The sequence below is a fragment of the Verticillium alfalfae genome, genomic scaffold (genome assembly GCF_000150825.1).
Source record: "Verticillium alfalfae VaMs.102 supercont1.6 genomic scaffold, whole genome shotgun sequence".
Lineage (NCBI taxonomy): Eukaryota > Fungi > Ascomycota > Sordariomycetes > Glomerellales > Plectosphaerellaceae > Verticillium > Verticillium alfalfae.
In genome coordinates this window covers 830,864-845,339 of record NW_003315033.1, presented here as the reverse complement: position 1 = coordinate 845,339, position 14,476 = coordinate 830,864, and the positions used below count along the sequence as shown (strand labels likewise).

The window sequence follows — 14,476 nt, the reverse complement described above, 5'->3', positions numbered from 1 at the left end:
TCAATCTCATTCGGGGCCCTGAGAAATGCCTGGCTGGCCTCACCAGCAAGCATGTTCTGGAATGCCGATGCTTTCAGCTCGGTGTGTGTCGACTTGCTTACTGAGCGCCGCATCCGCATCCGCATCGGAGCCCGAGTCTGCAAGAGAGTCCGTCGGGAGGCAAGAGGGGAAGAGTGTTAAAAAAAAAAAAACCAGTCAACTTGGCCTGCATTGACCGACTATCCTGGATGACTCGTCCTTTGCAGAAGTCGGCAGCGATAATTCGCCATCACACTGTAGCAGCAGCAGCAGCAACAGGTGGCAGCCACTGCATGCTGCGTCAGGGAACAGTCGCATGCTCTTCGTCCACCACCACCACACCAAAAACAACAGCGGTGAGTGTTGACCGAGCACACATCGTTCAGCTATTGCCATGAAATCGTTGCAACGTGTTGGGGCTGGGCCGATGGTTGAACCCCCCCCCCACTTGCACAGTCCTTCCCCCACTCCTCCTCTCCTTTCCCATGCATCAATCGAGGCACACTTGTGAGGGCTCTACTTGTACTCACAATCGCAATTACGCTACTTTGCCCTGTCTAGACCCTTGAGCCGCCTCGCTCCGGAATCGGGTTAGAGGCAAGCCTAGTCCGAGTCGCTGGGATCCTTGCGCCCATGCGCCCCTGCAGCCATGCGACATGTGGCCTGGCACCTGGGTTGGCATCAGGGCCGGGGTGGAGACCTGTGGCGGCAAGGCGAGGCAAGGGCAAGGGCAAACGAGCGTGAGGTCGAGGGCAAGGAACGATGAGTTCTGTTTTGGTGGGGGGAGGGTGGAGCCAATACAGGTTCCTGGACCCAGTCCCTGCATGGAACAGGCATTCAATGAATCCCCTAATATGGAAAGCTCCTGCTCTACCGTGGGCAAGTGGGCAAGTACGGCGTAGCAGTAGCAGTTGCACCTTCCTTCCCATGAACCATCGGGAGAAGCTCTGAAAACCATCGTGCGACTATCGTAGCCTAAGAACTTCCCTTCAATATCGTGAATCTCTTTCACCTTCAGTGACACTGTGCATAAGGCCCTGATTGGGGAAGGAGGTACCGCAGCAGACATGGTTGGCAAGCCTTTCCTGAATCACCCATCACGCGAACAAATTGCAGCACACGCAGCAGGCCCGTGGGCTTGATTTCAATCTGCCCACCCATCCCCTCACACCTCAACCAACCTCTCACTGCCTCACACCGCGTTGCCTCGATTTCTCACCAGCGTCGGGAAACATTTTTCATAGCCCGTAGCTTGAACGCCTCGCAACTCTTCTACTCTGCAGCTTAGCCATCATTGCCACTCGCGCAGCCAGACAAGCTGAGCTGAATACGGGGCTACGTGACTTGACTCCGCCAGGTCCACAGCGATACACCGGCTACAGTAGTCAGAGCAGAGCGGGCGCAATGCGGTAGCAGCGACATTCACCAACGACCACCATCGGCGCCAGACAAAGGCGCCAGTCACTTCGCGAACCCCGAAAAGCTTCTTCTTTCTTTCTCGGCGGAGGTTGAGCAGCAGAAAGAGCTTCCGCCTCCGGACTCTTCCCGAAGACTTACCCCTCTGTCGGCGCGCAGGCAAGAATGACTCAGCGCCGCCGCCTGGTCGACATCCACATGCTCGCCGCTGTCGCAAGGAACACGCGTCGCAGCCCTCCCGCTGGCGTTCAGGGGCGAGTCATCACTCATCGACCGCCTTGCCATCTCGAGGAGCTAATATCCCACGAAGACGGGCTTGTTCCCTTGACATACCATTGTGGCCCGGGATGGCGAAGCTCCTAGTTTGGGGCACCAGCGCCGTGGGTCTGTTCGCCCATCCCCCCCCCCCCGTGCGGGTTCCCCAAGGCGAGGATGACCCCTTGGCAGCTGCGCACGAAACCACCACGTCACCACAAGATCCAAAGATGAGGCTGCGACATATATAACCTTTTTCGGCAAGCCTATTGATGCTTTTGCTGCTGTGATTGCTGATGCCCTCCCTCCTTGCACCACCCCCTACCCCTCCCCCAGCCCGGATGCCTCGACGACGAAGGATGCGACTAATAGACGGTTGGACCCTGTCCGTCTGGGCCTCCTCCGCCATTGAAACGTGCTGTGGCCGCCCAGGCCAGTGTGCTGTGGCCGCCCAGGCCAGTGTGCAGTGGCCCGGATTGGCAAACACGAACAGAAGCTACTAGCATGCTGGTACAAAATTGGTGGTATGCGAATAAGGGTCGTCAACCCCAACCAAAGTAACGGGAACCACGACGCCGTCACATCAACACCGGTCGCATGCTAAGTGCCAATGGCGGTGTCTACGGCGCCACCATGGTCACGGATATGTACAAACCGACCTACGCCACGCCGAGCGCCGCAGCGCTCGCGACGAGAATCGATCCCATCTTCTGCATCCGGCGATAGCTCACTCGCTTCCGGCCTTCCGCGTCACGACGACCAGCATGGGACGAAAGCCAGTTCACCGCTTATCCTGCTGTCTCGTTGCCCTTCCTCCAGATGACTACTGCTACCCCAGCTTGGTTCAATCGGTCTGATTGAGGCAGTCTTTGTGTCCATGTCGCTCAAGACCCTAAGCCCGCACCTGGTTCAATCGATAATTGTGGTGATCTCAATCAGACATGATCCGAGTCAGCTAATACGTGTCGGGCAAAGCCGACATTAATCATGCGCCTCTGTCATTACACTGGGAGTCAGCAGAGCGGCCTGCCCACCGACAGAGGCTGCCGAGAACCTATTGATTTTTTGGGCTTGGCCGATCAATCGAGGGAGGCCAGGGCATTGCACAGGGTGTTCTTCGCTAGCCAAGAAGACTACTGTAATACTGTCATGCAGACGCAATGCCACTTGGTCCAGTATCATGCTTCGAACCCGCCCACTACCGCCTCACTGATCACGCCCATCGCACGATTGACCGACAAGGCCGATCAAGGTGCCCCGCGGGACAACTTTCGATGGTGACAGCAAATCAGTCACATTACCAGCTCGTCCCCCAATAACATCTTCATGACAAGCCGCTGCGGTGCGCTGCACTACGGCGTACGCACCTTCATCACCGCCATGGCTGTTATAGGCCGCCCGCCCACAGGCGGCTAGCTCGGGAAGTGAACTAAAATAAAAAGAAGCTGATCAGAAGACGGCAATCATGGCCGTCGATCTCGTACTTGTCAGCCAGCAACCCTTGATTGTTCCTTTCCCCCCACCAAAACATTTTCTGGGGGGCCCAGGACCCCTTGCTTCCCGCGACGATGATTCTTGTGACAGCAACACGCTGCACGCCGCGGCCGTGTCTGGACCACCCAGGCGATGTTCAAGGGCCTACCTACCTTCTGTAATCAATCCCCTGCGTTGTGGCAACTTGATGCGGCTCACTCCGAAGCGCGCGATACTCACCTGAGCCCACAAAGTTCCGGTCGAGCCCCTCACCAGCTTCTTTCACGAGACTGTTTCAAGAGTGCGCACTCCTGTCTCCTGCGTTCTCAGGGCCGCTGGGACGGCGAACCGAGTGTTCCAGATTGGAAGCTTTTCTGGGGCTTCTAGAACGTCCCATGTTTGAGCCGAGGCAGGCGCCAACGCTCTTTTGTTCGGCGTCCTCCCCTGTTACGGGTGCCTTCTCAGGCGTGTTGCGAGAGAAATGCTCTGACCTTTCTTTGTTGCTGGAGAAGGGCGAGACGTCTGTCACTCCAAATGCCGCAGTAGTGCAGCCACTAGGTCAACTTGTCGATTAATGGGTGCATCCTTCATACAAATATTCGTGTCAGCGCGAAGCCTTCGCTAGGGGCCTGTCATTTCGGCCGACAGCCACATTGCTTTGTCGAAGATCGGCATTACGCCGAAGTCACTAAATTGGCGGGGGGGGCATTAAGCCGCTCAAGACCTGGTGGAGGGCAACTCGAGGCTCAACGAGGGCATATCGTGTCTCTCTCTTCCATCCCGCGCGAGGCGGCACTTGGATGCAGTGTTTGATTTGACAAGGCCCCGTGTCCCCTGGGAATCTCCGGCACTGGCCAATCGCTCGCGAGCGAAACTTCCGTCGGGTCAGGGCTCATCCCATTGCATCTGTCTTGAACTTGGGAATGGCGTGTGAGTGGCTCGCCCTGTTTGCTTGTCTCTGATGATAGGCTCGAGTATGACAGTAGAGGGACTTTCCGTTGAGCCCGGCCTGGCGGCGAGGCGGAACCTCCGCGCCGGGTTTAGTGGGTTCCTGATCTGGTATGGCGATCGACAAGCTCGATGGACCATGTCTCACGGCGAGAGCGATGGGAACTGCACTTGATGGCTAAGTCTCCCGAGGCGCAGCATGGTCAGCTGTGACGGTGCAGTGTGCAAAGCTGAGGTTTGTGGCACGGCGACGGCACTGATTGATGCGAGAGCGTGTCTGGCGCATACTATCGAGCCTGTGCAGCAGCGCCGGTGCGTTTGCTCGTCGCTCGACGATACCACCAAGGTAGAAGAGTGTGGTAAACTTTGCCGGGCGAATGCGCCCGTGAGCGGAGATGACCGACGATCAGGAGCACCCGGAAAATGCTGACTGCCGAAGTGATCACAAAGGGCCTCTTGTTATCGACTGGGCTCCAAAGTACCGTAGGATCGCCAGTTCGAAAACAACAGATCTAAGTCAATCGCGTGCTGATCGCGATGTGACGCCCAACAAGAACTCACGGGACGAAAAGCTCCCAACCTCGGCCATCATATGAGCACGTGTCATTGGTCTGAAGACCCAGCATGCTGGAAGCCCAAGAAAGGATAGCAGTCGTCATCCTCGTGTCATGGAGTGATCGACCATTTTGCGTGTCGCGGGTGCTTTGACCCTGCTTTGCCCAGCATCGGCTCCGAGTGCTGGGTGTCGGCTTCGACCGTCCCGGACCAGCCAGCAGCACCCTTACCCTTTGAGCTGATCCGACGTCGACGTCTGTCCTGTTGTCTGGTGAGATTTCGCCATTGAAGTACGTGCAAGTCGGGATGGAAGGGCTGGGGCCCTATGCCGTGAAACATCCGCCGTCTTTCCCACTCTCTTGTTTCGAGATTGGGACGTGGGTCAGGGGGGTGTTATGAGTATTTGGTGCGGAGAGAGTGCACAGTTATTTGTCATGGCCAGTCTTGTATTTCTGTTATCGAAATACCCTGTGTTGTTGTATCTCTGTGTCGAGACGCCTGGCATGTGAGATATCTCAAGATCATTGAGGATATGGCCCAGAAGGCTTGATTATCTACTTCCATTTCCAGGTGCAAATTGCCGATGATGGGTGAACCTTCATCGTGCTCTGGGGATGTTATAACAATTTCATTCCCCTCAGCTTTAGAGGAATGGTGCGGCTGCTGACATTGGGAAACTTTTGTCCGCCGTGGTCATCTTGTCGCTCCTCGGCGCCACAGCTATTTCTCTCGCCTTGGAGTGAACTGTGAGGGCACCGTACCAATTCGCCACTAATAGCCTGATAGATTAAATCTTTGGGAATGTCCCTCAAAAGGGATGGTGCTTGACTGGAGTCACAGGTCGGTCTCGGATTGTCTGAGGGGCTGGCAGTGGATTACTGAGATTCAGGGCTTCAGATATTTCGATAGAGTAAATCAAAGGCAGGATGATATTGACCAAGGTGGCAAACGCAAGCACATATGGTTTTCTACAGAGAGAGAAAATCTACACAGCTACATGATAGCGGTGGTCGTTTATTGCGATTCCGGACGGACTTGAAAGACTTGGATTTCCCAATATTCATCTGGTCCACCAGAATTCGTATTTTACTGCTGAAACAGCCTTTCTAGCGGATGCAGAGCTAAGAAGTCGTCTTCCGAATGCGCACTACGTCAAATGGTTGATGAGATGTCTTGAGTTGTATCAAGCTATTCAAGGTCATTTTGCGAATGTCTGCTACTCTGCTCTGTTTTAGTTGTCGTAGCTCGAAGCAGGAGCTATACCGACATCGGTATTCAAGTGGTATGTTTGACATATGGACAATCAACATGAAATTACGATCTTGGAACAGACTGTACGTATTCCTACGATGCATGTTCATGCAATTTGATTCATGTCGCACGCTAGATCCTAGACATAGCTCTCTGCCATCGTCTGGATATCAATGTCAACTCGGCGGCGTTCAAGTTCTCACGTTGTTCATGATGACAAGTATGTTTCCAAGGATAAACACAGTGTTTGCATCACTGCTATGCTGTCTCATCTAAGCTACCTAAGATCCAATACAAAGCTTCATTGGCTGACCTCTCAAGAACATGGTTGGATCAGTGACCGCCCTTCGCCAGCATTAATCAGACGAGGACCAAAGGCTCAAGCCCAAGGTAGACTTGGAGGTGGGCATCTGTTTTTCAGAGAAATGGCACATGTACCTAGCTCAGCTGAGGAATATCCTTCAGCTGGAAAGAGCTTTCATCCAGTGGGATCCAGTGGCGAGATGATGTGGCTCTCAAGGCTCGTACGTCCGTCCTCCAGCCCATCTCATTTGCGAGTTCACCGCCTTCCTAGTGTTAGAATGATTGTGTGACCATCATTGTTACTGCACTGACCACGCTTAATTCGACGCTCGCTGTGACGTTCTCAGAATCGAGTTGCTTATTTTGTATGGGATTTGGGATGACCAGACACGACGGCGATTCTCTAGATGTGTCCAAAGTACCGGCTCACGCGTATTACTTGACGGGAAACGAGCACGGCCCAGTAACAATCGAAATAGTTACACTTGAATGATATTGTTTGGCAGCATTTGATCAAGCTGTGCTATTTCAAGTCCGTCTGGTTGTGCGTTTCGACTATGAGCTCGCGGTTTGGAGTCTAGGCAAGATTATGCCCTTGTTTGATGGAGATCTGTCAACATAATGAACTACCTTGCTTGAAAACTAAACCTCGATTCTGGTACTTGAAGAGGCATAACAAGATGACAATGTTGATCAAGCCCATTAGCAGCTCGACCAACCACTCCCTTATCGAGTCTGAAGCCTTCTTCTTCGCGCCCGCCATTCACCCGCCCAACAATCGCTTACCCCGCCATGGAAGAAATCCTCAAAGGCAAGTGACGTCGAGCCCGCGGCCGATCATCATGGCAGTACTTGGTAGACATCCATAAAAGGCGATTCTTCCGGGTGGAGTAGATGGCTCCAGGCCCAGGGATCCTTCGCGCAGCCGGCCTAGAACAGCAGGGGGTTTCAATTCCCTTCCTCCTCACGATTTGCCTCTCTCAATCGACGAGAAAACACGATATATGTAGCGGCAAAGAACCAGACACCATGTCCTCGCACAGACAGCTTTCGCCGTCTGTTTCCCCAACCCAGGCAGCAGCTCTCCGATCGGCCCAGCATGTCGTCGTCAGACACCCCTCAGCCTTAGCCTCGCCACGATCCCATCAGAAACGCTGGACCTCATCTGCTCACACTTCTGCCTTCACTGCAACCGCGCTCACGCCGTCGACGCGCCCCTCGCCCTCATTGACAATGCCTTCGGCGACCAAAAGACTCTGTCGGCACTGAGTCGCACGTGCAGACGCCTCCGCGCACACGCCCAGCCCGTGCTCTTCCACCTCTACCACGCCGCGCTGCCTCACACCATCGCCGGCGACCGTCGCACGTTACGCGCCCAGCTCTACAATGCACGCTGCCATTTCCGTGAGAAGCGTCTCCTTGCACTCTTCCTGCGCACGCTCCTCGACAGGCAGGATCTCGCTGCCAGCGTGCGCGCTCTGGCACTGTACCAGGCTCCATGGACAGGCCTGGTGCAGATGACGCCCACTGGCAACGCCGGCGTGACCGAGATGCGACAGCTGCAGGGCGAGCTGATCGCAGACGTCACGGCGCGGAGCCGCCAGAGGTTACGCGACGACGACAGCGGCGGGCGGATGGAGGAGGATACCTGGCAGCGGCGACGCCGCCGCCGCCGACCCGGCGACAGCTCGCTCGAGCTGCTTCAGGACCTGACTGTCGCGCTCTGCGCCCGTCCTTGGATCAGCTCCTCATCGAGCGCATGATGCGTCTCGACGAGCTCGCCGACGCGCACAGCGACTGGCGCGCCTGGTCTTATGACCTGCCGCGCCTCACGTACCTCGCCTTCCCAGGCCTCCGGGCTGGCGGCGAGGAGACGTACTATTACAAGGAGGCGCAGAACCTCGTGGCCCGAGCGCCGAACCTGCGTGTCCTCGTCGCGCCCGACTGCGAGGCCGAGTCGGATCACTGGATGGAGCAGCAGTACAGCGGCGTGCCGGGGGGACCTGTCGCTGGCGCACCTCCGCAGGTTGTCCATCAGCGGCATCGAGCGCGGGCACCTACGTGCCGTCCTCGCTGGGTGTCCCGTTCTCGAGGACCTCGAGTACTTTTGCGAGGACACGGGGTTCGAGGATGATGTGCTGTGCCCCGGACAAGACCTCGCACTGGTGGTCAAGACGCTGCGCCGTCTGTGCTACTCTGTCATCGGCAGGGAGAACAGTTCGTCCATCAACGCCGAGCTCAGGATTTTGGACGAGGAGCACTACCCCTCTTGGGCTGGCTTCCCTGCTCTCCATACGCTTGAAATCGATCGCATGCTCATCTATGGGCCGACTGAAGAGGCAGACAGCGACGACGATGACAGTGATGGCGGTGATACTGATAGCGACGACGATGAAGAAGCAAGCAACAGTGACCAGGAGCAGCACCACACAGTCGAGCAATCTACGTGGCCGAGTACTGCCCATGAGCCACAAGACAGCCAGAACCCTGGCCCGCGACAGACCAAAAAGGAGCTACGCAAGATGAGGCAGACGACCCCCGAGGACTTCCTTTCTCGCCTGCCGCCGTCCCTCGAGATGCTCAGGATCGGCCACATCACGTCCTGGCCAGCCATGTACAGAGATGCCGTGGCGCTGGCAGACCAGGCGGCGCGCCGCTTCCCTTGCCTGCGGACTCTGCGGCTCGAAGTGGTCGAGATGCTGCCGCCTCAGGACGAAATGACAAGTCTCGTCAGCCTCTTTGAGGTGGCCGGCATTTCTTGCTCCATCACAGCTGTAGAGCGCCAGGGCCGTGATTCTCGCGGTCTGCTGCCCCTCCGTCTCGCACAGAGCGGTCCGCAGGTGGTTTTGGACGAGGTCGAGGCCCGGGACAACGTCAACACGAACCGCACTTGATCACGATTTGAAAAGCATCAAGCACCAGAGAATAATTTACATATGATCAATTGATACGCTTTTCACACTTTGTTTCCCGACCCTGCGCATACAATGCAGAGGAGGAAATGGGATCTATGTATGTGCCTGCATCTACCGGTACATGCCATGCCACGCAACATGAAATAAGGAAACTCTGTGCCGTATGCACTTTGCTGTGTCGTGCGCGCTCTAGGGAACGTCTTGTTGTTGGCCCGCTTCCCTTGAGCTCTACTTTGTGCCACAAGCCTTGCCCATGATGGACTGAACCTTGGGCGTGTTGGTCGCGTACGACTTGCCCATATTCTCCTTCTGCTTGGGCGACATCTCGTTCTTTTTGGCGTTCAACCCGGCAAAGCGGCCACTGCGACCGGCTGGTCCGCCGAGCTCGCCCATGATGGTGAGCAGGATGGCGAGGGGCGCACTGCTGGGGTCCTCAATGATGGCGTAGACGCCGAGGCCGGCGGCGCCGGCACCCTCGATGGCCATGATGAGGCGGCCGAGAGCCGCGCCGACACGGCCGAGGGAGCCGACGATGGGACCGACAAAAGCCAGCAGGAAGAGGACGCCCTCAATGATCTGCAGGATGAGGTTCTTCTCCTGCTCCTCCTTCCAGTCCTTGCCGATCTCCTTGACCGTGTTCATCGAGGCGACGGCGTCCTCGAGCATGAAGACGGGCACGGACAGGACCTCGACGGCGTTTTCGTAGCCGCCGGCCCAGTCCTCGAAGCCAATGGCCGTGTATATGTCGTCAAATGCGTCTGTGATGTTGGCCATGTTCTCTCGCGCGATGCGGATGATCTCCTTGGGATCCGGCACCTCAATGTCCTTGTTGGCCTTGGGCATGGGAATGTCGTGGTAGTAGATGTTCTTGGCGATGCACATGTCCTGGCCCGTGCAGCCGTTGTTGTTGGCGTGCTCCTTGTAGCCCGTCTGCACCCACTCGGTCAAGATGCCCTCCTCGGCGAGGGCCTTGTGCCAGCCGGCCTCGTCCTTGAGCTCGAACCAGTAGGCGTAGTCGTCAAAGGGCTTGCCCGTTGGCAGGTTGAAGCAGTCGGCGGGCTTGGCGTCGCTGCGCTTGGCGCGCAGGCCGCCTTGGACGGCGAAGCAGTTGAAGAAGTCGCCGGAGCGGCCGCCGTACTGCTTCTCAAAGGTCATGAGGCGCTCGAGGCGGCCGTCGAGCGACTTGATGATGTAGTCCTTGTAAAAGTCAAAGAGGCCGTCGTACCCGCTGGCGGCGGCGTCGTAGCCGTTGAGCGAGTTGGCGAGCATCTTCTTGAGCGTGTCAATGGCGAGCATGGCGGCGCACTCGGGATCCATGCCCCCAGCGACAGCATCGAGGGCGTCGAGCGTGTCGTAGCTCGAGTCGAGCGGGCAGTTGCTGCTGAGGTCTAGCTCCGGCCAGTCGTCCAGGGCCTTCTCCGAGTTGGAGCGGCCAACGTCGACGCCCAGGTCGATGGCCCAGTCGCTGGTGCCGGCCATGTTGGCGAGGCGGTAGATGAGCTTGCGGCTGTCCTTTGTCTTGGGGCTCATCCACGACACCCACTCGACGTCGTCGTAGATGAAAATGTCAGAGTCGGACGATTCGTCGTGGTAGGCCGTCACCTTGGAGCTGCCGAACCCAGACCGGGCGTTGAGCGCAATCTGCATCATCTCGGCGTCGGCAATGTAGCCGGGCGTGCCAGTGCAGGTACCAGCCTTGGCGGGCGACTGGTTGCGGCCGCCCAGGAAGAAGCAGTTGGGGCCCTCACAGCCCATCTGGGCCATCTTGAAGCTGCGGCCGTAGCTGCTGACACCGACCATGAGCTTGTTGGACGGCACGCCGGCCTTGGTCACCATAGACAGGGCACTCTGCGTTAGCGTGATGTTGACGTGTGAACGAAGGCAGTTGGCGCCCGGACAGCCCTCACTGGATCTGTTAGTGTCTACCCAAGCGGCAGAAAAGAGAGAGAGAGAGAGGGGAGAAAGACTCACGAAGCCCACTTGTTGCCGACATCCCACTGGCCGTGGAGATCGTAGGTCATGTACACGATGTAGTCGACAATCTTGGAGATCTCGGCGATGGGGAACGCCTTGAGATACCAGTAGGAAGCCGGGGCAGCGATGGCAATAGTCTTGCCTTGAGGCATGCGGCGCTTGACGATGCCCAGGAAAGCGAGGTAGTTCTTCCCGTCGTCGGGCGAGCCGGGCTGGCTACCATCGATGTCGGTGGCACCAGGGTACTCCCAGTCAAAATCGACGCCGTCGAGGCCGTTGGCGGCGATGAAGTTGATGACATTCGTGGCGAACCTCAGCGAGTTGGCCGGCTTGACGGCATTGCGGAAGATGTGACTCGTCGCCGGCTCGTTCGAGAAGGCCCAGCCACCAAAAGAAAGAACCTTCTTGAAGCTGGACTTCAGCTTGACAAACTTGTCAAACTGTTCCTTCTCCTTAGGGCCTATGTAGATGGAAAAGTCCTCGGCGATCATGCCAAAGGCAAAATGAATAATGTCATTATCCTTGGAGATCGACTCGACATCCATGTTGAGACAGGGGCGGTCCATGTTCCAACCCTCAAAGTAGCCGAGCTGCCTGAATTTGTCGGGGCCGACCTTGTTGTTGACAATGTCCATGCCGCAGTTGGAGATGCAACCGTATGTGTCCTTCTTGGCCGTGCCGGGCGTGTTGTTGACGGTTGTGTCGACGCAGAAGTCCTTGGTCGTGCCGCACTGGCCCCAGATGTTGCAGCAGACGTTAAGCGGGCATGGGTTGAGCATGGTGAGGTTGCCGCTCGAGGGCCTCTCGGTGCCGGGCTTCTGAGGGCCGCAGATGGCGTTCTCGATCGGCGCCGGCATGGGCGGCGTGCCGCCGCTGAGACAGATCTTCATGTTCTCCTTGAGCAGATCACAGTCGCCCCAGCCCCAGGTCTTGCCCGTGTTGAGGTTGTGCAGCTCCGTGACCGTCAAGCCGTTGGGATCAGCGATGTCGAAGCAGCCGTCGCCCTTCTTGATTGTGTACACGGCGCAGGACCCGTCACTGTTGTCCTTGGGTTTGAGGTTCGGCTTGTCGCCGGCAGTGCAGCAGACGGCCGACCTGATCTTGAGGTTGTTGCAGAAGGCGCTGCTGCCGCCTCCGTTGAGCTCGTAGAACTTGGTTGTCGAGATGCCGCAATCAGCTGCCAGCTGAGGGCACGTGTTGTCCTTGGCCACGACCAGATACTTGCATTCAGCAGCCGCCCTGCGCACTTCGGAAGATGCGGAGGGGGCCTCTTCCTCGGGCTTATCACCGCCCGAGCAGCAGAGCGAGGTGCCGACCTCGAGGTTGGTGCAGAAGGAGGAGTCCCCGCCGTTGTACTTGTAGAGAGCCTCGAGTGTGATGCCGCACTTCTGCGTTGCGAGGCTGTAGCAGCTATCGGTGGCTTCGATCCTGGCGGTCCGGCACTGCTCGTCGCGGTCCTCGAGGCCATCGTTGAGGTCATCATAAGGGTCGTAAGCCCGAGCCTCGACAGAGGTCGAAGGGCCCAGAGCCAGCGAGGTGACGCTGTACGTGGGTTTCGTGACACTCGAAGCCGTGACAGAGACTGACGAGTTTTTGTGCTTGGGCAGAACGGCATCGGCACCCAGAGTCAGTGCGAGACCTGGGATGACGCTGAGCTCCTCTCCCTTCCAGGTTTCACCGCCGCCTGGAAGATCGAGACAAGTCATCTTGGACCAGCCCTGCACAGCGCTAAAAGCATCGCTGATCTTGCCGGTCGCGTCGTAGTAGATGCCGAAGCTCTGGCTCCAAGGCAGGCCGTCACTCGAGCCGCAGACCTGGGCAGCTGCCTTCTTAGGCAGCGAGCCCTCCTTGGACTCGACCAAGGCGACGAAACGCTCGAGAAGGTCCTTGGCCGAAGTCTTGCGAATCTGCTCGCCGACCCACAGCCCGACAACAGCATCGCCCGACTTGGCGAACAGGGCCGTCGACTCGCAGTTGGGGTCCTCAATAATATTCTTCTGCAGCTGGAGCGTGGCGTCGATGATATCGGATGACTTGCTGCCATCGACCGTCTCTGGCCACCAGCCAACCTCGACGTCAACCTTGGTGGGCCTTAGCTCCGCCGACGCCAGGCACGGCGGGCCGAACTTTTGTTCGCTGGCAAGGGCCGTGCTGGAGGATGACTCGGGGACGCTGCAGGCGCGAACTATGTTCTCCTTGGCAGTGCTGGTGATGGGGCGGTTCAGGTTGCCCTCAAAGAGCAGCGTCTCGTTACACTGCTTGAGAGCCGCGATGGAGGGCACGACGGTCCAGGAGAAACCCGTTGGGCCGACATCTGCACAAGGAACGGGACAGAGGTCGCGAAATGTGGGCTTGGGAACGAGGGCGGGATGAGGGAAGGTTTCGGAATCAAAGCCGGTCTCAATGGCCGATGTGGTGGCGGCGAAGAAGCCCAGCCAGCCCCCGATGGAGGTGACAGTATTCTGACACCTCATGTTTTGAATCAAAGAGGGGAAAAAAAAGAAAACAAAGAACGTGATGGCCAAGGCTGGCAAAAAGTATAGGGCCGGGCAATGATCTGCCAGTGAGATCAAGAGAGGTGAGAAGGAAGCCAATAGAGAGGCAACTGCCGGTCGGGAGAGACAGTATGAAGAGGCCTGTCACTCAGTCCTCAGAAGAAGAAGAGAAATCTGAGCTACGATAACTTATACGAATCGATACCAAGTTCCTACAACTCGAAAAAGCGATTGACAATGGCTGCCCATGTTCTGTTTCGACCCCTCGCCTCTCTCATCTGAGAGGGATTGATCCTTTCACTGACGGCAAAACTCCAGCCGAGAGACCGAATAGCCTAGACCATCACTGTGTCTCCTGTAATTGCGAAAGAATCCTGGCCGGTGCTGCATCGACGGAAGGATTCAGTCTGGCTAAGATAGAGGGGGTGCAAAGTCTAGAGATCGGCTCAACTCCCTTTCTCGGCAAAGCATGTGCCTCTGAGCAAATTCCATGTCTCGTCAGCCAATGGACGACACAATAAGAGTTTGCTCGAGTTTTGCGAACGTTCTCCCTCACTCTCGTCGTGTCTCCTCCGGCTGTTTGGGCCAAAAGAAAATCACCGCAAAGGTCCAGACCACAAGGAGGCGAATCCTTCGGCACGATCCCCCTGCCGCGAGATAGGCGCAGGTACCACAGCCAAAACGTTGTGAGGTGCATCGCGCCCGAAGGCTAGTCAGGCCATCTCCAGGTAATCTTTACTCATCCCTCCATAAATCCTTCCAGAAATAGACTGCTCGGCAAAAGCTTACATGGACGACTGTTCGAGCCCCCCCTCCCCCCCCGAGAGGACAGACTCTAACGGTGAGTGTGCACTAAACTCCTTTCGAATGCGA

The 14,476-nt window shown here is 57.1% G+C and overlaps 2 protein-coding genes across 2 annotated transcripts; one reads left to right on the top strand and one right to left on the bottom strand.

Moving 5' to 3' along the window:
- Positions 1 to 7,248: 7,248 nt before the first annotated feature.
- On the top strand, positions 7,249 to 9,113 carry VDBG_05351 (predicted protein; the record flags this gene model as incomplete). The annotated part of the gene is made up of 3 exons (XM_003004192.1): positions 7,249 to 7,274; positions 7,343 to 7,950; positions 8,014 to 9,113. The coding sequence occupies 3 exons, from the start codon at positions 7,249 to 7,251 to the stop codon at positions 9,111 to 9,113; spliced, it is 1,734 nt and encodes a 577-aa protein (XP_003004238.1).
- A 249-nt stretch (positions 9,114 to 9,362) lies between these two features.
- Positions 9,363 to 13,422, bottom strand: VDBG_05350 (killer toxin subunits alpha/beta; the record flags this gene model as incomplete). The annotated part of the gene is made up of 3 exons (XM_003004191.1): positions 9,363 to 11,040; positions 11,106 to 13,313; positions 13,391 to 13,422. The coding sequence occupies 3 exons, from the start codon at positions 13,420 to 13,422 to the stop codon at positions 9,363 to 9,365; spliced, it is 3,918 nt and encodes a 1,305-aa protein (XP_003004237.1).
- Positions 13,423 to 14,476: the final 1,054 nt, after the last annotated feature.